At 41.8% G+C, this 27,153-nt stretch overlaps 1 protein-coding gene across 2 annotated transcripts in view; it reads left to right on the forward strand.

Moving 5' to 3' along the window:
• EIF2B3 (eukaryotic translation initiation factor 2B subunit gamma) overlaps positions 1 to 19,228 on the forward strand; it is a 78,014-nt gene extending 58,786 nt beyond the window's left edge. For both annotated transcript variants that reach the window (XM_033152270.1, XM_033152271.1), the window contains exons 11-12: positions 10,769 to 10,872; positions 19,012 to 19,228. In XM_033152270.1, the coding sequence (XP_033008161.1) occupies positions 10,769 to 10,872; positions 19,012 to 19,064 (157 nt within the window). In that variant the 3' untranslated portion in view covers positions 19,065 to 19,228. The remainder of the gene's footprint in view (positions 1 to 10,768; positions 10,873 to 19,011) is intronic.
• The last annotated feature ends 7,925 nt before the right edge of the window (positions 19,229 to 27,153 follow it).

Raw genomic sequence — 27,153 nt, forward strand, 5'->3', positions numbered from 1 at the left:
GCAGCAGGCTGATGGGAGAAAGAGCACATGTGTCTAGTTAAGCTCTGCTGCCGCCTACCACATGTCTCCAATTTAATGCTACTTTCTATGAGAATGTGTACAAGGGCGGGGGAGGGGAGAGAAAAACCCAACCAGCAAGGCAAGAAGAGTTGGCTGCTAACTGCAGATTGATTGTGAAGTTTATGAGTTGTTTCCTCGATGGTGCCAAATCAGCACCTGATGTACAAAGTTGCGAGCGATCTGAAGAAAGTTCTAATTAAGCCCAGGGTGGTATTGGGGATTTATAGGGGTACAAGCACAGAAGCTTTCTCCCACCCCCACCTTGTATAACACGTACAAGGGAACAAGCCTGCTGCCAAGGCAATATTTGTGTGGCATCATAAAATATATTTTACAACATAATCCCTCTTGAGTAGGAATGAGAAAATGAAGTTGTTTCCAACCTCATAGTTGCGAAGCTGCAAATAATGTGGAACTCATGTGGAGATGATCAAAACATTTTATATTGTGGTGGTCTGCATCCTAGGATGGTAACTGTCACAGGAATGCCTCCTCTTCAGTTGCCAGTTTGGCATGCTCCTTGTGGGGCTAGACTAAGGGTGATCATATTGGACACACTGATGCAGGCTACTTATGTCCAGTGATAAATGGTGGATTCTTTCTGGAGGACACTTTGCCATCAGTCAGGCAGTATGGACTGAACAAAGTGCTCTGGCATTAATGTGAACCAGAATTTGTTTCTGTTCTGGAGAAAGCATTTGCCCCACAAAACTGAAGCAGCACAAATTTGGAACTCCCTGTTTATACTGAGTGGGCTTTGTGGAAGATGTCCACCACTTAAAAAGGACAAAAATATTCTACATATAAGATTTATATTTAACGCCAAAGCCGCTCTTGCCAAAGACAGACAAGAAACAGCCAGCAAGATGCTTGCTTTGGCGTTGGGCCTGGCCAACTATGCCTCTGGAGCTCCAGGATGAGCTCTGCACTGCATTATACTAATAGAGAATGTCGCTTCTTGACACCTTAAATGTCCTTCACCATTATGAAAGACACTAGTTAGCAGACCACCCAGAACCATTGCATGATGGCCCATAAGCTTGTAGGAATGCCCACTGGATTTAATGGGAGAGGAGGTGATGCTGTTGCCCTGCCAAAAGACCAAGTCCCCGCTTGAAGAATTGAGACATTTGCCCCCATCCTTCCTTATTTTACATGATGCATTTTACACTGAAGAGTTCTACAGAACTGCTTATTGCACTTTGCTAGAAGCAACGATGAAGGTACATAACTGAAAATATTGCAAGAAGTAATGAAAATATAACAGCACTTATGTGACTTCTCTCTCTCTTCCCCTCCTCCAAGTCATAAGGCTGTTGCACTCTGTTTTAAAGTTAGAGAATGGCACCTAAATCTGAAGAGAACTTATCTGAATGGATAATTCCCCAAATCAAGCATATGAAACATGGAGGTACTTTATATGAGAGTAGAAGGTGATGGGGTCTGCTGTTACTGCAAACATTAAGCTATTTCCCAAAACAGTGCCATAGCTTTTATTGCCTTATTGAATTCAGCAAGTGGTCACAGTAAGAAATTCTCATGCTGTTTTTTGAACAGGTGTTTTTTAAAAAAAGAAATATGTTCTGCTCTTAGGCAGAAAAGTGAAAGGATGGAGAGTGCATTGCAATGAGTGCATTGCAATGAGTGCTTGGAGTTAAATTTGATCCAGAGGTCTGTGGGACATAATCTCAAAAGTAATGATCTGACCACACGAGGAAGAATAAAATGCCTTTCCATCATGATCCAATGATCAAAGATAAGATGTTCCAGTAACACAAACATTGTAACCAATACATAGCTGAAATAAATGTTACTGTGTTAAGCAGTTGGGAAATAACCTAGGGACAGGGTTTTGACAACTGCGCTAATAATTCCTGAATATAAACATATTTTGTAAACAACTGAAATGTATCTAAGCAGTTCTGACAAGCAGGTACTGTGACATCTCTGTTTTGGATTCTGCTTCAATAATCAAAGTAAGCTTGAATTATTTTATCTGCAAATTGCTTTGCAAAAAAAAGTCCATATTAGCTTTAAATGCCATACTATTCAAACATGAGAAACATAGTCTCTGTACCAACTGGAACAGCTCTTCTGGGCATAACTGTGTTGGTGATTTTTATGCCCTTCTAATTGGCTCTGTAGCATATTTGGTCAGATTCAAACTTGCATTGTCACTCTTGCTGCTGCTTTGCTTCTCTGTAAGCAATGTAATTGACTAAAACTACAATTATGGGTGGCTTCAGAGTGGGGTAGAGAAGCACTTAGGAGCAATTGTACCAACAGCCTCTGTGTTATATTAGACCTTTTTCCAGAAACTGACTACATCATTACCTTGAAAACTTGTGAATTAAGTGAGCAATTCTGAGTTCCGGAAACAAGTCAGATCCATAGATCAATAGTCCCTGAGAGTCATGCCCTGAAAAAGCAGTCAAAGGTAACAACATCCTAGTCCCATCACAATACAGGTTAGCAGATTCCAGGCTTGTATGGAATTTAAAAATCCACTGTATATCCTGCCACATCTGTGGGGCTGCCAATATAATACAGTACATGGCAAGATCTGTGGTTCCCTCAGGAGCATTGAAATGTTGAGCCAGTCTTGACACCCTTGATATAGATGTCAGAGTTTTCTAGGACATCAAGTCCTCTGGAGACACAGACACCAGCTCTAAGACAGGTTGATCAAGAATATTTTAAGAGGCTGAGTGTTCAATACACCTGCAAGATTTCTAGACTATCCCAGGTTCTGACATGAAATATGCATATTCCAAACTTGCAGTAATTTTGACCAAAAGGATGAAAACTTTACAAGTTATAGCTAATTACACTTTCCTGTCCCCTTACTGGGCTGAATGATTCATCACATATTCCTTCACAACTCTTCAGAGCAGCATAAGCCCTTGTGCAAAATCCAGCCAGGGCTTATTGAAGTATGCCACATTGCCAGCCTTGCCCTGTGTCAAATAATAGATAGCTGCTGCTCCATTAGCCACTACGCTGGCATTTAAAAGCACCACATAAAAGAATAGATGTGTTGTGCTTCTCCATGTCTGTAGACTGGCTGCAAGGCAAGGGTTTGTCATCCATACCTTTTTGGGTAGCTGAGTCTAGGTCTGGGGCTCTGCTTGAGGTCTTGACCTCAGTCATCTAAGCTCCTTTTCCTCCATGGCTGTTCATTACTTTAATCACTGAGTCCTAAATAATTGGCGGGTAGCCTGTAATTATGGGCTGTGTTTTGGATTTCTGCAGCCTGTTCCTTGTGTGCTGAACACTGCAAATTTTAGTCTCCCGCCCTTCCCATTCCCCCACTCCTCCACACTATGTTTGATTTCACTCAGATGCATTTTTCTGGGGCTAAAGAGAATAGAAGACCACAATTCCTTGGCTCTCTCGCTACCTTTAGGTGGTGGAGGCTTTGCTTTTCTCTCTCTCTTTAAGTATAGAGTTAACTTCCCTCAACGCACTTGATTTATAGACAGATAGCAAGCTTTGAAAGTCAGCAGTCCTGGCACTGTGTAAATCAGCCTTCCTTATTTATAGTTTCAACAGGAAAAGGAATTATTTCCCAATTCTTTACATTTCTTTCCGAAGTAATCGACCACCCTGTCCTTTGGTTTAAAGCTGTGTAGCTTTACCACAAAATATTGGGGGGGGGGTGGAGAGAGAGAGAGGCCTGGGATTGCTCTGCTATAAAAACTCCAGATTGTATGTTCTTGGACATTGCCTTTAAAACAGCTTCCTTCAAGCCCACACAAGAGATGGCCTGTGTCTTTGCCTCCCTCCCTCCCCCTTCTTTCAAACAATCTCTGACCTCTTAGAAAAATAAATAAAAGATAAAGCAAGGCCTGGAATGCTGCAGAATGAGTATACATTTTACTCTCTGTTGTTTTCTGCTGGGATTAGTTGTTTACAATGGAGGCATGGGGGAGGGGAGGGGGTGGGTTGCGGCTTTACTGAAATTAGAAGCATTTCAGAGTCATCTTGTTAGGTGGTCTCTGCTTTAAAGACTTAAATCCTTGTAATCTACCCCCCCCCCACCAACTTCTTGGTCATCACTCCTCTTCTCCATGCTCCCCCCCCCATTTCTCTCAAAAGTCAGACTCCCAACCCCTTTTTCTCTCTATCACACCTGGTCAACACATTAACATATTGTAGCATCAGATGGCTGTGTCTGCATTAGTCTCAAAAAATTGGGCTAAATTCCTTCCTCTCCAGAGAAGACCAGCTCAACTACTTGGATTTGCTTGAAGCCGATCAAAACTCCTAGTTGTAATTTCAGTTCTAAGTCAAACTGTGGTGCCTCACAGTTTTGTTGTGGTTGTTATCTTTTTCATTATTTAAAAAAAATTAAAAATTAAAAGCCTTTCAAACAAAACAAAAAAAGAATACAAATTATGCTACTGAACTTAAAAACCTGTATAAACATTCATATTGATATGTATACATAGCCTTCCAAATTTAATGAACAGATGCCATGTTTTCACAAAAGTTTCCAATTTTTGGCTTCCTTATCCCAAGTTTCACAATCTCAGTAAGTTTAGACAATTGTACAATGTGCCATTCTTTGGAGAACCATTTTTAAATTGTAGTTTTTTTGGCCTGTGCCCATTTTTAGCAACTAATCAGTTGGCCACCTCCAATTGATGCCCTTTTGCTCAAGAAAGGGCTTTTGATCTCATGTAGAATCATAGAATTGTAGAGTTGGGAGAGGCCACAAGGCTCATCTAGTCCAGTCCCCTGCAATGCATGAATCTTTTGCCCAACGTGGGGCATGAACCCATCACCTAGACCCTGAGATTAAGAGTCTCGTGCTCTGTCATAGGAGCGATCAAGTGGTATCCACTAACAGCACAGAGAGGTGGTTTTTGCCAGTTCCCCCTTCTCCCTATAGCCCCTTGTGCCACTCTTCACCCTGTCCTGGAGGGTTCCCCAACTCCTTGGAGCTAGTTTTCAGTGGGAGCTGCAGAGTGTTTGTGAGAGGCAAAAATGCCTCCCCTCCTCTTCCACGAGCACAAGAGCACCAGTTGAATTCCACCCACTATTAATAAAGGAGAGGTGAACATGTCATGTTTATCTCTCACCATTCCATCCAATAAAGCAAGTACGTTGTAATGTCAGAAAACATTTCCATGACACATTGTCACACAATAGATCACATCTCCAGCATTTATGAATGACATAATCATAGTTTTCAGTTTGTTGGGGCTCAAATACTATTATTATTTTATAATGTTTCCCTCATATTAATATTAACTGACATATCAAAACATTTAGTACAGATTTTATCCCAGTCAGGCACTGCAACAATTTTGTTCAAGCATATTTTCTCCACTTAAAGATTTGTTTCATACTAGTAATTAACTGATAGCAAATTGACAGTGAATTCTAAATAACATTTTTGGAATTGTTCCAATTAACAACTAGTATTTCAAAATCAGTGAATGCTGTTTTCATATTTTTCCCATTTCTCCATTCTGTATTTCGATAATGAGATCTTGTTACTGTCTTGTTTCTGTATACTTCGAAACACATTGTTTCTTATCTGCCCTTCACAGGTTACAACAATAAAATATACCACGGGTTCCCAAAGTGGTATGTGGACAAGCTTCCTTCAGGCAGTCTGCACTGTGTCTGTGAAGAACTCACTTGCCATTTGAATTCCATAGAATTCTGTGGAATTCAAATTGTAATAGATACAATACAATATAAGAAATAAAAAAGCAATAAAGATACAAATAAAAGCCATAAAGCGCCTCTCATGGTATATTGTGATTGCTACAAGAGGCAGAAAAATAATGAATTGGTCCACCAAGATCCTCAGCCATTTTTAAGTGGTCCGTGGGGAAAACCACTTGGGAACCACTGAATATACCATTATAAAAACAAAACCACTACAATTGCAAAAGACGTAAAACAGTTCCAAATGGAACAGAACGGAATATCTTCCAATGGGCTTGTGCCATGTATTTAATGTGTCATTTTCAGTGCCATGACAAAATAGTAAGAGTTTGGGCAGACTGTTCTCTTTCTCTTTTGAATTCTGCAAAGAAACTCATAATCATTTACCCTCCCAACTAAAATTAGATAACATTTTCCTGCCAAGTTGTCAGTATTTGCACAGGTATACTAATTGGCACATGTTCAAAGACAAAAAGAAACCTCAGGAGTGTATTAATTCTAATAGCAGCAACTCTGCCCATGCATGACATTTTTAATTTCATCATTTTCCTTAGACTTATTAAGCAAAGAGACCACCCTCGTTACTTATTAAAATAATAATAATTACAATATATCTTGCAGGTTTTTCAGCACATTAAGTACTATTCTGTCTCGTAATGTCTTTGTTGATTTCTGTGTTTTATTTTGTATTGATTTTACAGCCTGAAATTTGACTATGGCTCTTAAACAAAGCTTGAGTTGCGGAATTTAATGGACATTAAATACCGATATATTATGATTAGCATACAGGCTGATTTTGTGTTCACATTGGCCAATTTGTATACCTTTAAATCTCTTGTGACTTGTTAATAAGGTGAGCGCTGCAGATTTTAGGTTTTAGGATCAGAAGATATCTACTTTCACAGTGCTGAAAATGTAGATTGTCCTTTTCGCAACAATAAATGTGTTTCCTATTAGAAACCACTCTATCCGATACATTCTTACATAGGTGACTGCTAGCATCAAAGCTGTTATACAGGCTAATGTTATATTTGTAGTTTTATAAGGATACAGTACTCAAAACTGGAAATCAAATTGCCAGGAAATCAGATGCTTACCACATAAGAAAATAAGCTTATTTCTTGACAGTGGTAGGACAGGGGTGGGGGGGACAGAAAGGAGTTTGAAATAAAATAAACACAAAATTCTTCTGTTGGCAGTCTTTATAGTTTGATTTTTAAAATGTGTGCAAAAAAGCATTTGCAAGTAATTTCCAAATGGCTGTATTACATCTGTCAGTGAGTGGAAGGAACACCCAGAAAATGTGTTTTACGTCTTCAATTTGTTCTCCACTCCTGTGGTAAAATCTGGCCAAACTGCTCTATTGTGGGGCAGGGCCCTAGTGGGAGCTTAGAATTATCAGTGTGTGTTTGAAATCCTGCATATAGATACTGAATTTCAAATGTTTCCAGCCCTGGTAAGCTTTTGTCATCCTGGAGCTAGAAAATATGTTTCCCTTGTTTTGCTGGAATCTGACATCCAGAATGAGAGTTCTGCTTTTTCACGGATTCTTTCAGCCCAACTGATGTTGAAAGTAGCCAAATTTTGTTTCTTAATAACAAGAGCAGTGTTAGAATGCCTTTATTAGACCAAATAAAAGCCACAAAACATTAAGCAAGCTTTTGAGTAACACAGAACTCTTCCTCAAGCTCCCTGTTAAAAAAGGTGGTGGAGGAGGGATGGAGGAGAGAGTGAGGGTATTTGCCTGTTTGCCACATGTCTTAAGAGGATGCTTCTGGAAGTTCTTTGCAGACTAATTGATTTCAGTTTTTCCCAGTGTAAAAGATTTTGTAACACCAAAGCATACTGGTATAAAGAACTTGCCCTTTGAAAATATAGAGGTGAGCAGTTTACTTTATGTATCTCCTGAAATCACAACCTAGCATCAAAAATGAAGCCAGCTTAGAAGCTTGGGTAAGTTCAACAGTAAAGAGAGTGTGTGTTCTGATTTGTTTTCCATGACATTTGTTTTAGAGTCACTTGGAATCAAGATACTGAGAAACTTTCAGCTTGGAAAGTTATAGTTTGCAATTCTCTGCAATGGCAAACCACGGGTGTCTTGCAAGGGCTGCACCTGAACTTGGAGTGCATTTTTTAAAATCCCAACAACACTCTGGGTTTCTAGTGTGTAAACCAGTGAATCCTAGATACTCTTCATGCTATCACTGCTATGCAGTAAATGGAGCTGTTGGAAAGGAAGCAGCTGTATCAGTGAAGCAGGGATAGGGAGCAAAGGGAGAGAGAGCTGTCTACACAGCCTTTCCCCTCTATTAACATCTCAATAAGAGGCCTTGCCAAGGCAACCTGAGCTAGATGACTCCATCATGCATAACTGTGCAGCCTTGCTGTGTGAGAGGGGAGGCAGTTGGGCTTACAGCAAGGAGAGTCTTGCCTGTTTAAAATGTCTCCCTTTTCATACCATAGGCCTATTCCTCTCTGAGCCCTATGATGTATTAGAGAGGGAGTTAAATTCTTTTCAACAAGAGGATTGTCAACTCAGCTTTGACTGGAGAAGCTCAGTTCCCAATTGTCTGACTGAGATGGGAGTCGGTCTCCGTAGCAACCCAGGGCATTATGATCGTATCCTTGCGAATTTTCATTAAGTCCAGTCAAGGTCTCTGTCTTGATATTTGAAGCCCTGTATGTGCTGCTTGTGCTCACAGGACAATCTGCCTGCTTTGACAGCCGTGTTCCACTGGAACAGTGACAAGGGCAACCAATAGAGGGAGCAATTTCTCAGGGTTTAAATCTATCCTGTGCTAGGGGACTTGAGTGCAGCTTTCTTTAGCTGCAAGTGGGCAACTTGGGAATGAAACATGAAAAGCTTGAATATTACCTTTCAAGTGAGGTTGTCATTTTCTTCAACCAGAAATGAGAATATGTCATAAAATGTGAAAATTATTAACACTTTCCCCCCAATTCTAAGTGATGAAAAGAAATATAGAATTGTGTCTCACTGAAACAGCCCTACTAGAAAAATTAACCAATAAACTGAAACTGACACGGGGACAAATAGGAAGAAGATACCTTCACCCCGGTATGACTCCCCTTCCTCACATACACAGCCCAACAAGACAACAAGAACCCACCAACAGCATACAAATCAATATGGCTAACCTGATTCAAAAACACACACACACCCCACTCACACACGAAAACAAAGTTCACCATAGCCAATCACAAACAAGCAACCGCACCCCTGCAACTTCTCTCACCACCAAAGGAACACAAGCAAATAGCAAAGAGAACCCACACAAACGACGCTGACACAAAACCCCACACATACATTAAGCAAATTAGAAACATCGCCTCCCGACCCCACCTCCACTCGCCTTTCCCCCTCCACCTCTTCCCCCCCTTTTCTTCCGAATGTAACCCTAATGTCTCAACAAATGAAACTGACCTATAGAAAATATAACTTGAAAAAAGAGACATTGTGCATACCTTTGTAAACCAAGAAAACTTTTAATAATTTTTTTTTTTAATGAATTGTGTCTCACTGTGAAAGAGCCTAAGGAAAGCACTGGGAAATTGCATAGAAATCCAGCCTTTTGGAAGTATCCCAAAAGCATTATGGTTTCTGAATTTCTGTGTGCTATTATCTTCTGTTTCCACATGGAATAGAAACTTCTGGATTTGCTTTGAGATTTCTGCATTGCAGGGGGTTGGCCTAGATGACCCTCATGGTCTCTTCCAACTCTACAATTCTATGATTCTGTTACATAATGAAATCACATATGTTCAAGTAGTTGGGTGCCTATGTAGCTTTTCTGTTTTTGTACTTGTTTGTGCACAGACAAGAAGCCTATGATATGACAATGCTTTGGTATGTGTTTGAGAAGGAAATTGTGTGTAATGCCAGTGAATATTTCTAACACTGATTTTCACAATCCATATTTTGTCTGATGTTGGATTCTCATGAGACAGAGATGCAAAGGAATAGTGCCACTTACATGTATGATTTTGAGAGAGCTGAAATTAGGTGCTTGCTTGCTTGCTTGTTTCTCCTCTGACTCTTTAACTGTGACTTTTAAAACCATCCTTTTGCAAAGACTGTTGGCAGGATAGTATACCTTTCACTATTTTGGCTGTGTCCTTGTTATTCTAGCAAACAGTGTGCAAGGTTGCACCAATTGGGAATCCCTGAACCAGAGAGGATTCCAGGCTTTATATCCTTGGCTTTTGTTGGTTTAACATAGCAGGGTATTTGTGTGTGCATGAATACAAAGTCAGTGGCAATATTTACCCTAATACAAAAGGGTGGGGGGAGCTCTGCAAGGCAGTAGAAGCTGCGAATAGAAAAGCATCCTGAATGTGAAAGGTGGCAACTGTCTTGTCTTTGTCCTTTTGTATGCTTCCTTTGTGACATCTGGCAACAGAGCTCTGTCATAGCAACTAAGCACCCAGGCTGGGAAAGAAGAGGACTGGAATTGGAAGCAAGGCAGGTTTTATATCCCAGGTCTGCTCATAGGAAGCTGCCTTATACAAGGATAGGCTATTTGTTCATCTAGATCAGTATTGTCTGCTCTGCTATGACTGGCAGTCATTTTCCAGGGTCTCAGGCAGGGAGTTTTTTTACTCACCTACTACCTGATCCTTTTTTACAACAGAGATGGAATCTGAGACCATACAGTTATGGTTCCTGTCCCCTGGTGGCAGTAGCAGTGCTATTGTTGGTCAAGGAGTCACTACTGTTCTTGGTCTAACTTCCTGCTGCATTTCAGAGCCAGCATGATGTGGTGGTTAAGAGTCCTGGACTAGGACCTGGGAGACCAGGGTTCAAATCTCCAATTAGCCATGAAGCCCCCACTGCATGACCTTGGGGCAGTCGCTAGCTCTCAGCTGAGCCTACCTCCCTGGGTTGCTGTGAGGATCAAATGGAGAGGGGGACAAATGTGTACGCCATCATGAGCTTGGAAAAGGTGGGATATAAAGGTAATAATAAAACAAATATAATAATAAAGCCCCATTTATAATTGCATTACAGGTGCAGCTTACAGAACTGTGTTGTGTGCCATAATGCAGTGATAGAGAGTGGAGCCGATATCAAGGACTGCTTGATCGGAAACAGCCAGCATCTGGAACCCAAATGTAAGCAGATGAATGATCTTTTAACTTTACCACTGTTTTCTAGAAGGGCTACTATTCCTCATCCATCACCACTTCCAGGATTTATCCTTTCTCAGCTAGAGCAATCTGCAAGTGCACATGATTAGCGAATCAGTGGACCCAAGAGAGTACATGGGTGGTAAAAGCAACATCATGAAATGGAGATTATTTAGAATCCTGCCCCAAATGTAGACAATAGCGTACTCAAAATAGCTCTGTAGTGAATAAAAGTTATCCTTAAAATGGTGGTGGCCCTTAGATCACAAACAAGTGTCAGGCAACACAAGGAGTTACTAACTAACTAGCTATTGTCACATGCCCCAGATCAGGTATGCTTGGTGGCATGAATACAAGTGGGAAATTAGATTGTGGTCATTTTGAGGAGTGGGGTTGTCAATATATCCATGATCTGATACATTGTTGCTGGTATATAGTTTGGTTCCTGGACTCTCATGGCACCATTTTCAGCAAATAATTTAAATTATTTGAAAGTACCTCCTAAAACCTATGTGCCTGTAAAATGAGTTTGTGCTCAGAGGATACGCAGCTTGCCAAATCGGACCATGCTGCCTCTAACCTTTGAAAGTGCTGACAATAGAAGTTGCAGGTACGAACATGCTGCCTTGTGCCGGGAGCCATGAAGCACACATTTGGATCAAGGTGGAACATACACACGTGAAATAAAAATCCTAAAACAGTTTTGCTATAATCATGAGGTGCATCAAAAACTGGTCCCTACAGTACAAGGAGCTGGTATTGAAGTCTTAGCAACTGCCCATCTGAGCTGGAGAGCCCATGGTTGATCAAGGACCAGCTGTTTAAACTATCTTCTCTGAAACCAGGGTTTCAAAATGAGTGGATAAGGGAGGGTTGGCACCTCCTTTGCTTGGGATGTGGAACTGTGACAAAAGCATTGCACCCAAGTAGTTAATTTGTGGTGGAAATTGTTGGCTTGCCTTCTTTCTCAAGCTGATTTTTAGGCTTTAACTGTCTGTAATGGAAAGGCTGGCTGGATTTGTATACACTGTGTATGACCCAAGCTGCAGAAGTGTTTACACAGTGTTTTGTCATTTAATTTGGACACTAATGCATTTGGTTCTCATGGGCATGAACAGACACCATGAAGGCTTTGTGATCATAATGATGTTGTCATTATTTCTTTTACTTGTTTAAACCACCCTATCCCCCACATTGTAAGCTGGACAATACTTCAAAGTAATAAGTAATGAATCTTCTAAATTTTGCCTTTTAAAAAACCCTCATGCTCATCCTGGCCATGGATAATTTGCTCAGGCTAGGACTTGTTTGGGTTGTTAGAACTTCCAGAGTGAGGAGCAGCCCCAGGAATACCTATTTATATTCCTTGACTGTTTGCTGTACTTACCCCAGTCAGAAGCAGTATTTCCTGTTGCTATCAATTGGAGCTATTGCCACATCCCATCAAGAGTGCACTTTGCTTCCACTATTCCATTTTTCATGTTCAATATTGAAGGGAACACAAGAGTCTTGCCTTTCCCACTCACACAGGCCAAATCTTCGAGACTTACCATACCCCCGGGGACACGAATGGAGCAATCTTAACCCCCAACCCATGCTGCTGGGTGTTTGGATTAAGCAGAGATATCTCTGTGAGGGGCAGGGAGGCTCTGACACAGACTATTTTACAGCTACCACAGGCAATGTTCCCACTGATGAGAGGCTCCTAAATGGGTGTGTTGAGGGTGGGGTGCAGAGGAACATTTATTGATTTGATTTATTATATTTTTATGCCGCTTTTCATTCAAATGAATCACAAAGCGACTTACAAACAGTAAATAACAATAACATGATAGAACATAATAGAAAGTCACAAATACAGCATAAAGCATATAGAATAGTTAACAGACCACCAGTAAAACAATACCTTGGTTCTCAAACTCAATTTGTTCTGGAAGTTCGTTTGACTTCCAAGACGTTCGAAAACTAAGGCGCGGCTTCTGATTGGCTGATTGGCCCCGGAAACAATGCCAGCAGCCGAAACAGATGTTCAGGTTCCAAAAAACGTTCACAAACCAGAACACTTACTTCCAGGTTTGCGGCGTTCAGGAGCCAATTTGTTTGTCAGCTAAGCCGCTGGGAACCAGGGTACCACAGTACAGAGAACTGGGCTGGCAAAGGATCTGCTGGATATTTATCCAGCCGCTTTGCAGAAGAGGGATGTGAAATTGGAGCAGTAGAAACAATGTGTATTCTAAAGGGATGCCAGATTGAGCTCTCTGCTGCGCCAGCCTGGCGCTGGCACTTCCCCCCCCCCACCTGCCCTCCTGACCAGTAGGAGGCAACAAGGCTTCAGATGTAGAGGTGGTGATCAACAGTTAGGGTTGCTTTGTAATCCAGGAAATAACATGTCATGTAGCATTTTCGTTCAGTTGCCCAACTACTCTTACATCTGGGAGGCACTTTCTGCAATCCACATTCAGTCTAGTCCACTATAAATTGAACCCACTGGAGTTGTCATTTGTTTTGTTTTTGTTTGGGGGGCTATCTCCCAGTTATCCTAGCAGATAGCTGTTTCTCCTTCTTTCCCCCATCTTTATTGAATATTTGACAACATCTTATTTCCTCTTCATCTTTTTTCCGCTCTGGACCATTGCTTCTCTAATAGTGAAGTAGACATCCCTTGTGAGGCACCTGCAGTTTTTAGAAAAGATTCAAACTCTGCCCTGACTCTACCACCACCACCATATATTATATGTATCTTGAAAAAGAATATTGTTCACTGGTGATTGATTATCAGTGCTAAATGCCCATTGGATATCAGCACTGATACCCAATTGATCTTCTGTGGTGGGTAACAACCACTTGTTTCCTCCACATGCATGCAAATGCACACACAGGCAACACACATTGTTCACCCAGTTACTTATTGCCTTGACCCCTAAGCTAAGAGCGAAAGTGAATGTTGCAAACTATGAACCACTCTTCCAGTTCCTTGGGGAGTATTGAGTGATGATCCTGTTGACTTGGTAAGACCCATAACGACAGCTTTTGATGATGTCTGCTCTAGAGTTCCTGTGCCAGTCTTCATATGTCATGTGTTTATTGTTTTTGTAGGTCCCCACTTAATTTGCCTCAATATGTTCACATACTTACAATTTGATGACCAAAAGTTTAGCTAGTACACAGTTATTTTGCTTCAGTGTCTTGTGGACAGTGTTTCATTAAAGGCAGCTTAATCCTTCCTCATGCTAGAAATTATTCTTTACACTCAGCTCTACGTTATACTCAGTTCTGTTTCTGACCCTTCCAATTCTCTGTGATGCTGCTGCACCTCCTTGGAAAAGCCATCATAGGTCCAGTGCTAAGGATTTGAACATACTTTTATTTGCTAATAGATTTAGAAACTTAAGAAATAATATTTTTCAAGAACTGATGGGTATATAACCCTTTTTGGCATGCTGATTATTATGGTTTTGTAGGTCTTAAACAATTTGTTATAGTCATGAATCTAAGAGCTGCAAGCATTCATCTTTCACATGCCCATTAAATATAAAGTCAGCTTTACAACCCGCCTGGCACATTTGTTGTAGCCAATAGCTGGCAGTAGCCTTGTAATCCAGTTTTACCTTCTTCAGTGGAAAACAAGCTGAAGTTAAAAGGCTGCTTCTCTCCTTAAAATGTAAAATGCTTCTCTGTTCTTCTGTAATAATGATCATACTTTTGCAGAAAGGTCAAAAGAGATCAGACTCTGAATGCAGAGGTCTATCCTGGACTAGAATCTATCACAACAGGAAACTGCTCTGTGTGGCCTGAGGTTCTCTGTAAACAGCCCATGTGAGTCAGAGACCTTGTTGTTAGCTGTCCAAATCACTGCATGACATTTGTATAATCGCAACTGTGCATCTGGAAGGCCTTGGAAATTTAACTCCAGGGAACTGACTTAAGGGGCTGTGTACATGCAGCCTACAGTGGCATCTGCATATGGGTGGCTCTGCAGAAATATAGAAAAAACACATGGCAAGAACCTGCAGTCCCATTCATCTCCTGTTCTTGTTTCTCCCCAACTCACCTTCAGAAGTGGGCTGAGGAGCCCTGGATATGCATCTGTCACATATGCACCTGAAAATGCTGACAATGCTTTCCACAATTTTTCTACATACATTTTAAAAATATTGTTTAGCTCAGCTTCATAAGCATGCCATTTCTTCCTCTCCCGTCATTAAATTTAGGGACTCGGTTGCAAGAGTAGCAGGCCAGGCTTGATGAAATCTCTCTTGCTCAAATAATAGTAAAGGTAAAGGTAGCCCTGACCGTTAGGTCCAGCCGCGGACGACTCTGGGGTTGCAGCACTCATCTCGCTCTATAGGCCGAGGGAGCCAGCGTTTGTCCGCAGACAGCTTCTGGGTCATGTGGCCAGCAGGACTAAGCTGCTTCTGGCAAACCAGAGCAGCACATGGAAACGCCGTTTACCATCCCGCAGGAGCGGTACCTATTTATCTACTTGCACTTTGATGTGCTTTCGAACTGCTAGATGGGCAGCAGCTGGGACCGAGCAACAGGAGCTCACCCCGTCACGGGGATTCGAACCACTGACCTTCTGATCGGCAAGCCCTAGACTCAGTGGTTCAGACCACAGCGCCACCCGTGTCCCTTCAAATAATAGTAGGTACCCATAAAAAGACAAAATATAGACTGATGAGAGCTAGATATGAAGATATCCAGATTCTTGCTAATCCAAGAAGATTGTTGTTTAACTCTAGGACTGTTTGTTCACAATAAAATATAGCTCTCCAATAGCAGCTTATCTGCGACATGTGATTGTAGAATCAGTGACAGGCCCCTTAAGAGATTGCATATAGCCCTCTCAATGAGACAGAGCCACTGGAAGGGAAGGCCTTGCCAGTCTGTTCTTTAAGTCTTCAGATGACTGTGGTTCTTGATGGAAACGTCATCAATACCTGAGCGAGCAATGAACACTGGGAGCTGCCCAGGGGCTTGCTCTGATCTGCTTTGTCTTGCCCTTGACTTGACGAAGGGTCTGTTTATCCACTATCACTTTCCCATCCAGCCCCAGCAGAATATGATACCACATTGTGTGCAGTGATCTCAAGATTCAAGTGCAACAGTCTTTGAAGGAATGGGATTTTGATGCTCCTTAGCAATCCCTTAAATCCTGAAATATTAGTCTTAGAACTCTTCAGGTTTTTTCCTTCTCGGATGTGGAGCTCTGCCTGTCTCAAGAATACCTAAATCGGCAAACCAATCTTCCTTCCTTCTGTTTCTGGGTATGTCCAGTGGGGTTTCTAGGTTTGGTTCTGGAATGGGGTTCTCTCATACTAGCATTCCTTCCCTTTGTCTTGGCTTGCAGACTCTTGGAGAGCATTAAGCTCCTGGGTTCTCCTGGTGCATCTACTGACTTTGTCCTACCCAGCAATAGAAGGGACATATCTGTCCTTCTTCTCTGTCTGTATGCCTCCTGGACTTCATCTGCTGGCTCTTCTTCCATTGGTCTAAGTCAGGGGTACCCAGCTTGTTCATTTTCAGATGTTGTTGAAGTTCATATCTCATCAGCCCCAGGCAGCATGACCAGTGGTCAGGGATAATGGAAGTCAGAGTCCAGAAACATCTGGAGGGGGCGCCATTCTGCCTTCCCCTGGTCTAAGTGCATGAGGGGCAACCTATCCGAACTGAACAAAGTAAACAGCTTTCTTCAGGGATCTTGAGCATAGTTGCTCCAGCTGTTCCATTACCCCCATCATGATCACAGAATGTGCCTAATTTATCAGAAGTGCAGAAAGGTGCTGAATTTAGAACTTTGAGGCAGAGCTAGTGGTTTCTTGCTACAGCTAGAGCATGGATATTCCAATCCTGTAGATATTTGCAGAAGCAAATTCCTCCTGTTTTGCCCCTAGCTGCCTTGTCCATTGTTCCTCTGTAAGACATTTTCTTTCTTGCCCAGCTCCCAGCACTTACACAAGAAGACATCAGTCCATAATTAATATTGGTTAAGCAAGACTTTTCACTGTGGGAATAGCTTTCTGGGGCTAACTAGTCCCAAACTAAGTGGTTATTGTCCAGGCAGAAGTCTCAGATTAATTGTTTTTAGTGAAAACATTTTGATAATAGATATTTTGGCTGTTTACCCGACAGGTGAATGCAACAATAGGGATTAACTACAGTACGTCTTTCCCCATTTATTACACCTGGGAAGACCCAAAGGTGCTCAGCCTACTGACACACCCCATTATAGTGAGTGCATCAACTAACAAAAGTCTCCTATTTAAATGGAGCATTGCATCCTAGGAGCTGCAGTTGCCCCTGTTGATGGCTAAAGTATACAACACCATCCACCACATTATGCCTGTGAGGCCACCACTGAATTGTCTAAATAAATCCTGAGCAGAATAGAGCAAGCATTTGTGAGAAGCTCCCACTCCCGCTACCAACACAAACAAACCAGCCCCGCACCACCTGTTTCCCTTCTCCCTCACCACATGGAACTTCCGGGCCCCACCCCACCTCCTGACCTCTAGCTGCAGCTGCTCCCTGCCTGTGGGTATGCCCTCTATCCCACCTACCATCAGATCAAGAGAGAGAAAGGAGTTGCTTTTTGCACTAGCTCAAGCCACCCAGAGAGTGTGCTTTTTCATCTATGCATTTCTGCAATCTCAACCCCACCCTCTCCTTTCTATTCTGTTTTTTTAATGTTATTGTTATTGTTATTATTATTAATTCATCTCTGGCTTTTCAGGAGTGCTCATACACAGCAGAGTCTTTCATCACTACTGTATAATAGAACAGGAACTCTGTGCCAAGGACTGTTTTCTATTTTATTTTAAGGGTTTATAAAACAGTGTATGTAATTGAGTGAGTAAACTGAACGTTTTCTGGAGCCCCTGAGGGCTGGAACTTCGTGGTGGTCCTGGGTTTTGGCCCTAGCCCCTTCTCTCTCTTCCCACACACCCTTTCTCCTCCTCCTCCTCCTCCTCCTCCTCCTCTTTTATAGCTTAGCTTTGCCATCACCAGCAGCAATCTGTCTGGAGCTAATTGAGCAAACAACAAGGAGATGCTTTCATATTCCCCCTAAAGGCAGGGCTCTCCAGGACAGATGATTCCAGCAAATAGTTGCTGTCCGGTGGAGGAAAGCACTTTATCATGAATGCCCAGTGCCATGATGGGAGTTTTGCTGGGACTTGAGTCATTTCTGTCCCTGTGTTTATTCAAATTGCAGTTTGATTGCAACAGAAGTTCATCAGCCTTCTAGACCCCAAGCTTTCTGTTAGGGGCTCTCTGTCTGCGTTTCCCAAGGAGTTTGCTTGTTGCAGCACTCCTCTGTTCCCAGCAGAAATTCCTGCGTAACAAGTGACACATTTTCCAAGCCATTCAGGTTGGAGCACCCAGAACAAATGGGCCAGGCAATGCTCCCTCACCAAGCACTAATCAGACATTTTGATGTGGCTCTGGATCTGCTTGGCACAGATGCTCTCAGTCTGAAACAATTGTGCCAAGCAGAGCCCAAATTCTGGGACCCTTTTGAAAGTACCTTCTTTAATCCCTCTCTTTTCTTTGTGGCTTGAATGCATCTGTAACCTTGCCAATGGCAAATAAAAGACAGCCTGGTAAGAAAATTTTGAGGAGGTGGAGAATTTTCAAAACCCTATCTGGGTTTTAGAACAGGGTGAAGCCAGCTGAAAAGAACTGCCTCTCGACCCAGGACTGAAAACTCCCATAGAGCCCTTTTGTTTCTGCTAATTCTGGGCCCTCTTCCGTATGGGGCTGACAGAAGAGGGTTCAGCTTCTTGCCAAAGGGAGGTTGGTCTGGGTGGGGTTGAACTGTGATTTAGTTTCTACAGCATTTCCTTCCTTTAGGCCAGTGTGACTCCATGCTGATTTCCAGATATACACCTGCCAGCTACAGCTGCTAGTTGCTCTCTGCCTTTGTTGCATGTGGCAATGATCGATACTTGTAGGCACTCTCATTCAAGGCACCTTCTAATGTTTGGTTAGGTGCCTGCCTCAGACAGGAACAGATCATTTGTTTGCTGTGCTTAACTTACAAAAGAATCTGTGCCCCTCAAAAATAAATAAATTCCTTACTGAATAACTCATTTTTTAAAATGTGTTTCTCTTTCTTTCTTACAGCTAAGCACATTAATGAAGTTATTATGGGTACTGAACAGCTGATGGAAATCTGAATTTGACAGATTTAAAAGAGGGTTTTCTGGCTGCCTGAGCTTGTGGCATGGCTAGAGCCTGCAGTCCTGTTTCATGATCTGACTCCTAGCATCGTTGACACCGGTATCCTCTCCAGCTTTTAACTTCTTATTTACACCTTAATAAATAAATATTTACAAGAACATCTCTCTGTTTCCTCTGTGTGACTCTTCCCTCCCTCCCCCCACCATATCCTCCCTTCATTGACATGCATGCTGCCTTGCATAGGGTGATATTGGTTCCTGTAAATCCAGTGAATGCTGTGTGTTGCCAACCAAGCTAAGAGCAGGGACCACACAGATTGTACTCAGTCAAAAGAACAGCTTAGCTGATCTCACTGTGATGAAAGTGCCAACTTTCTGGGTTCCAGTACCTTAAAAAAGCAAGATAGTACAAGATGATTCAGTCTTAAGGCTAACTACGCAATGTTACAAAACGATTAAATAACAGTGGGGGGAGAAGCAGTAACTGCAAGGTGATGCACAGTGAAATATTCTCTGCTAAAAATCCACTTTGATTCTGAATTACCGGTAACTAGTCTCACTCAAAACAAAATAGAAAATTCTTTTCAGTAGCATCTTAGAGACCAACTGTATTTGTTCTTGGTATGCGCTTTCGTGTGCATGCACACGAAAGCTCATACCAAGAACAAATACAGTTGGTCTCTAAGGTGCTACTGAAAATAATTTTCTATTTTGTTTCGACTATGGCAAACCAACACGGCTACCCACCTGTAACGAGTCTCACTCAGGCATCTGTGCCTATCATCCCTAAAATTGGCAGTACAAAGCACTGCAGCCCTCAAAAGGTAAGCAGAATGTTGGGGAAAGAGGATAAAATATTTCAGAAACCATACATACATTAGCCCAGCAGTCAGTATACTGAGAATTGTTTAGGTGTCTGCTGACTCCACCTTAAAAGAATATAATAAAACTGAAAGCTCTGCAGAAAAACAAGATGGTCATGAGTATGGAATGCCTTCCAAAGCAGATCAGGATTCTTCTCCTTCCAAGGGAAAAAAGTGGGGGAGGATAATAGTATTTAAAATCATGAATGCCTGAGATTTGGAATTCACTGCAAAAGGCGTGATTGTTTGCTGCAGAATATGTTCACACTTAACATAATTTTAAATTCTTAAGTGTATTTGAGTGACAATAATCAAGTATCTGAATTAGCTCCATATGATCTTACTCCTTATTCAAGGAAATGCTCAGACACAAAAGACTTTAGAGCTGTGATCACACCATGTCAACATAATACAGCAGATAGGTCAAGGTTTATAATTAAATGCCAGAATATACATGTATCTGAGAAAGAAGAACACTCACAATGATAAGACCACAAGTAGTTGCTTTAGGGACCATACATTCAGTAAAAGCTCATGAAAGAGCCCTTCCAGATGGGTAATTGTGTTTTTAAAATCATTTGCAAGCGCTTGCTACCTGGTAGGATACAGAATATGAACTAAGTTTTGCTAATAAACTCATGAGCACTTTATCCTTAAACCAATCTTATGTTATCAAACCACCTTGTGCAGATGTAAACCCAAATATTTTTCAAGCTTCCACATGATGAACAGTACCTGCATATGTATGGCTTAGCCCAGGATATCTGCAATACCCTATTATCTCATATGAACCTGCCCGGGCCATGAGATCTTCAGGGGGAGGCCCTTCTCTCAGTCCCACCACCCTCACAGATGTGCTTGTGAGAATTCAGGAGAGGGCCTTCTTGGTGGCTGCTCCCAAACTTTGGAACTCTCTTCCTGGAACAAGTTAGACTGGCTCCTTCCCTGTTGTCCTCTTCCTTGTTATTCCAACAGGCCTTTAGGAACTGCCTGTTTTTAAGGAAAGGGCTGCTTTATCGTTATTCATATTTTATATTATTGATTAATTACTTTTTAATGATTTCTATGCTTTTAGCTTTTCTGTTTTAGCTGTATTTTGCACTTTTTTTGTAAGCTGCCTTGAGTCCCAGTCCAGGGAAAAGGTGGGATATGATGATGATGATGATGAACAGTGGATGTTACAGTGGATATCAAAGGAAAATATACCACAGGATAGCTGTTTAGTGATCCAACTCCTGTTGTTTATCTTAAACTTTTGCCATATATTACCATTCCTTTACTATCTTAGAGTGCGTCCTGACCACTCAGAGGGTTTTTGTCCTGTTGTTAGTATTCACCTGATGATGGAGCACACTGTACACCATTTCCTGTGCTTTGTCACTGTTTGCCTTACCTTTGCTAATTTTGGCAGAAACTAAAAGCCTGAGTGCTTTATGTCACTGATTTACAGTTACACATTTAGTCATCTCTTTTAGGTTCATTGCATCAAAAACAGGTAGCACTTACCGTACTACCCTAAATTTTGTTATTCATTCATTTAATTTGATTAATTAATTAATTAAATTGTATACTGCCCTTTATCCAAAAAGCTCAGGGTGGTTCATAGCATAAAAATACAAAATAAAAACACAAAACACATAATAAAAACAACAAAGTAAAGCAATAAACTCCCTGCATATTTTTAAAATGGACAGAGGACAGGAGAGAAATGGTAAACCTGAGTCCAGTTTAAAATCTCTTAAGCCTCTTGAAGGTTAAATATTGATCTAAATGTGAATATTACTATACTAGCATAGTCATGGTAAAACAAGCTCCAGTGGAGTGGTATGCATCTAACCCCTTAGCCAAAATAGTTTTATTTAAAACAACATGCATGTCCTGTCAACCACAATTCAAAATACAATTCCAGGATCATGGTGCAAAATACAAGTTATTTGAACTTTTGTGTGTCAGAAAGAGGCTCTTCACTTCTTAAAATGTTTGGTTCACAGGAATCTGACTAGCAAAACTCTTAAATTGCACATCTAAGCCTGGTTGTTTGGTCTCTGCTACCATATATTGGCCCAGAGGAATATTAGTTCATTTTCATTAGACAAAGTGATAAACATGATCCTGATCTCTTTTTTTCCCTAAGGGGAGCAGCATTTAACACAGGAGAATCAAAATCATAAGCCAACCCAGCCCATTCCTTCATAAATTAAAAATAACCACATTAAAGAACTGGCTCCAAATGGGAAAGATGTGAAGCAGCAGCTGTCTAAGATAAAAGGCTGCCTGTCTCTCCACATGCAGCCCTGTGCAGCTTTTTGGTCCTCCAATATGGCCCAAGTTAACCCTGCATCTAGTCCTTAAGAACTGCTCCAGCATCTAATGTCACATTGCACTTGTGGAAAAGAATGTAGAAGGATAACTTTGTTCCACAAATACCCAGAGAAAACTTCAGCACCCCATTATCTTTTTAAAATGTAACTAGGGGGGGGAACGTAACTAGCGATAGAACTCAAGGTACCAACACATTGGACTATTCTGGGACATCCTGCGAGGAGGTTAAAAAACAAAAGCATGCCCACATAGTCAAGGAATTTAGATGTATGTCTACATAGCACTGATATTGCCATAAATTGTGAGATCTGTCTAAAGTTCAGGTTGGTGGATTGGGCAGAAGCCTGCAGATCGCAACCTCCATTTAAAAAACTGAACATTTTACTTTAAAAAAATAGAGAATCTCACCCATTGCCGCTTTGTGTTATTCTACTGTAACCCAATGTTGCTCTACTTCATACAGAGCCAGATGACCCAGATCATATTCTGATTCATTCTATAACTTTGAGGCTTGCTAAGTACAAAATGTGCATTGCTTGCATTTGCTGAAAATGGTTCTCGTGCATTTAAACCTGTGTATTCGCATAGAAGTAGCAGTTGGGAAAAGATCGACCTTTCCCACTCTCCTAAGTGAATTTACTGAGAAAATCACAAAGGTGTGTTGAAATCACAAAGGTGTGCTGATCTTAGGTGACACAATATGTCTGTCTTTTGTATGATAGTATCCTGAATACAAAATGTAAATTGAGAAGTGAGCCTGAGGAGTTGGCATCATAGTTTTTTGCAAGGTCTTTGCTCCTATGATGACTCCCCATATCTATATGAGATGTTATCTCCTTGTCTTCATAGTCCTGTTTTGCTTAGTGTCGTGAGATGGGATGGGAAGCCTCAGTGAACAAATTAGAACTGAGGTCCTCAATTCAAGTTTTCTGCTGCTTGCAAGTGCTATTGACTGCTGGAGGAACCGGCTTTTCCTTTTTGCCTTTTATGACCTGCAGGTGTTTGGGGCAAGATAAAAGTAGATTATCAAAGTACAGATTTGCTCTTGATGTAGTCACTGTGTGTGGCAGCAGTGCAATTATGAATAATTCCAAATAATGGTTCCTCTAGAAATCACGAGATAGCTGTTTTAATTTAACCCTATAGTGATCTGGCAGTGAGATTCTGGGGTCTGCTCTGCATAAAGCTCACCTCACACATTCTTCCAGTAACAGAGGTGCTTCCTCTGGGTTCATGCTAATGTAGTTGTGTCTTATAGCAGGCACCCTCCACACGGCTAGCTCCTGCTCCCTTGCATCCTAGCAGCTGCTTGCCTCAATCCTCTTCCAAGTGGAAACCATCAGCTCTTGAGTCCCTACAACTGCGCAAATCTCTGCAAGGCAGTGGCTTCTCTAGTGGGCTGCTCTTGTACTATAGTTATATCTTGTCTTTATCATTTTACTTATTGTGAACCATTTCCATCACACGTCTTTAGCCATGATATGCTGTCGTTCACAGTATACCTCCTTCAAAAAGCCCTGGGGCTCAAGCAGCCGCTGCCCCGCCCCCAAACAGCTTCAGTTTCCAATATGACTGTTGTACATTCTTGTAACACACACACACACACACACCAATCATTTTGAAGTTGGTGGAGCTGCAGGTGTGACCAACAGGTCCAATTTAAGCATGAAATTATATGGCCACATTAAACTTAAAGAGCTCACACTGTGCTATCAACACACATGGCCAGCACCACATTTTCTTTGGCATGGAGTGCCATGCAGGCAAAGGAGTATCAAAAGAGGCAATAGCCACATCTTTACCTCTTTTTCCCTTTCTCATTCTCATCCCTGCAGATCTGCATGAGGCCAAGTTTGAAAATGTGTCCATTACATGTGGCTATACTCTTAAAACAGACAGGATGAGGGCTGCAAGACTACCAATAACGCATCAGCTGTTTCCTCTTCAAGCATCATCTAGAAAAGCACTCTGCACTGTGGTAAAAAATAGCTTGGCCCAAATGGACACACTTTTCTGGTGTAATGGGGTTTACAGCTGTGGGAAAATCTCAGGGATTGCTTGATTCCCCCAAAAGAACTGTAGATTGACCATCAGAGCCTAAAGGTATAGATCTCTCATCAGGGCCCAGGGGAGGGGAGGTGGCCTCTAGTGCCAGTGGGTCCACACAGGATGGTGCAGGGAGTAGACCTATCTCCTTCTTGGAACTGTAGATGCCAAGTACTTTACCTCCAAAGAGTCCTGGTCTAGGGCTGGCACCTGCCCCCTTCATCATGAGGCGGTGAGGGTAGTTGGCCCATCACACTCTTTCTGTTCAGCTGATCTGATCTGAGCCTTGGAAAGTGCACAGAACTGAAAGAGGATATGGAAAAGGCCATTTTCAGTTCTATGTGCTGAAAAGCACACACCGCTATGCACTTTTTCATCACCACTACCCCGATAGCCATCAAATCACAGATCACATCTGCCTCCATTGACTGAACCATCAAAACATGGCACAAAAACATGGATTTGAGACATAGGTACTTATGGATCTGCACATTTTTTTTACAAGGAATCCCTGAAACTATCAAATGTCAGATCATCTCTGTATCCACAGAAGTGTTTTGTGATTTGTTGTTGGTTTGGTTGTCCTACTTAGTAAAAATCATGAAGAAGCATGAAGATCTGTGCCTTTGATCAATGTTTTTGTTGTGGGAAGCACCTAAGCTGTGTGTTTCTCTGCACAGACTACTAATGTAAGCTTTAATTTAAGGCTAGTTTGAGGGGGGACCCCGTATAAAATCATACAAATTTATGAGGATCCATTTTAATTCTACTAAATACTTTTACCAAGACCCCATAGAAAAGCAAACTGTGTGCAAGTGTGTGTGCACATGCGTGGGGATGCGGGGGCTGGCCTAAGAAAAACAACCAGAGGGAGTAGTCCACACATTACTCTCCCAAGATTCAAAATGGGCCCACAACCCCAAAGGAAGGTTGGCAACCCCTGTTTTATCCTTTTATTTTCATGGGACTGAAACTTTTATCATCTGTGCTGCCCTTTCAGTAGTATCTAGTTTCTTGACATACATCTCAAAATGTGATTATAAGACCTGGAGACTGACTTATGGGTTCAGTTCTCTTCAGGGAAGTATTCCTTTCATTAGAAATGTACCCTGTAACTGCATTTGCATTGCATTTACAAGCCAACAGAGCAGAATTGTTCTCCAAATGCTGTGAGGCTCAAGAGACACCAAAGTTTTTATAATAAAATCAACAATAACTTTGTTCTGGTGTGTCTGTGTGTTCTGACAGATATACCAGCCTATCTTGTGGCAGGCCAGTTTAGCAATGTAATATTATCAGAGTCCCATTTTTGTCAGACCAGATATGAATGTGTTGGCTGAGATTCCTGTTAGGAATAGTGAAGATACAATAGCTACTCTGCTTTCTGGCAGGAGGGGCAGGGGAACATGGCAGATTGTGCATTTATCACTCTGTCTCTGGAGATGCCCATTTTCCAGCCTGGAAAACTAGATGACAATTTAAAAAATCTTGTTTGAACACAGCAGCAAACTCTAGGTGTAATTTTAAAGCTAGATGTAAAACAAATCTTACTGATGTGCTTTTGGCCCTGCTGGGTGTGTGGCCAAAACCAGAGGCGTTGCCAATTAATTGGTGTAATTTTGCTATGAGTAAATAGCATTTTCCTAAACATACTAATTGCTGGAAAGATATGATTTTCTTCATCTTAATAACATACAGGGTTGTTATAGCTGAAGGTCTAGAAATCTGCATAGCTTCTATTACATCCCAAGGCACTGAGCTTTCTAGCACGGGATCTACAAAACGTTACGCACATTACGCACATCTAAGCAAATTTGCAGCATCAATTACAAAATTCACATACTTTGTTTCAGACCTTGAGTTACAAGGTTTAGTGCATATATCAATATACACATGAATACATGCAGCCATACATTTATACCAACTCTTAACTAAGCTGCCAACCCAGAGTGGTAGCCTTTCAAACATATCCCAGGAACTACATTTAGGAACATAGGAAGTTGTCTAGCACTTAGGCCATGAAGCCATCTAGACCCTTATTATCTACCCTGACAAGCAGCAGCTCACAAGGTTTTCCAGTGGGGTCTCTTCCAGCCCTGTGTGGGAATGCTGGGGATTAAACCTGGAACCCTTTACATCCAAAGCTGAGGCTCCACCACTGAGTTATGGCCCAGGGCCATTTAAGTCAACGTGCACAACAGCCAAGTGGGATACCTCAGTTGGTACAGCATGAGGCTCTTACTTTCAGGGTTGTGGGTTCAAGCCCCACATTGGGCAAAAGATCCCTGCACTGCAGAGGATTGGACTTGATGGTCATCATGGTCCCTTCCAACTCTACAGTTGTGCACAGCAGCTTCAGAAAAGTGTCCCAGCTCTACAAATGCAGTACACTAGGGAGCTCAGAGCCTTCTCCAGCCCAGAAGAATGGCATATGTGCTCAGCATTTCTTGGGAGAGCTTGAACAGTAGATGTTTGTGGACTTAACTGCTTTTCCTGCTCCCTGGCCAGAAGTACAAGAAAGTGGCCTTGAGGAAACGGCTCTGGCATGATATGTGTGTGTCTACGTGAGGGCGCACACCAGTTTCTGAGCCCTTGCTGTCATTTAGACACTACAACACAGCTGCCAAACCAAAGTTCAAACAGAGGCTTCTTCTGTCATTGTCAGGCTCTCAAGAGAGGAAGCACCTGTATATATACTCCTCTTCCCCAGTGCTGGTAACTCCAGTTAAGGAGTGTGGCTAATCCTGAAGTAGCAGGGTTTTACTTCATCTCCCAGGTTTGGCTTGCTGTTCTCATGAGAGGTAAAAATATTTATACATCAGCAGACTACTGTATGTCCATACATGTGAGTACTT

The sequence above is a fragment of the Lacerta agilis genome, chromosome 6, assembly GCF_009819535.1.
Source record: "Lacerta agilis isolate rLacAgi1 chromosome 6, rLacAgi1.pri, whole genome shotgun sequence".
NCBI classification, from domain to species: domain Eukaryota; kingdom Metazoa; phylum Chordata; class Lepidosauria; order Squamata; family Lacertidae; genus Lacerta; species Lacerta agilis.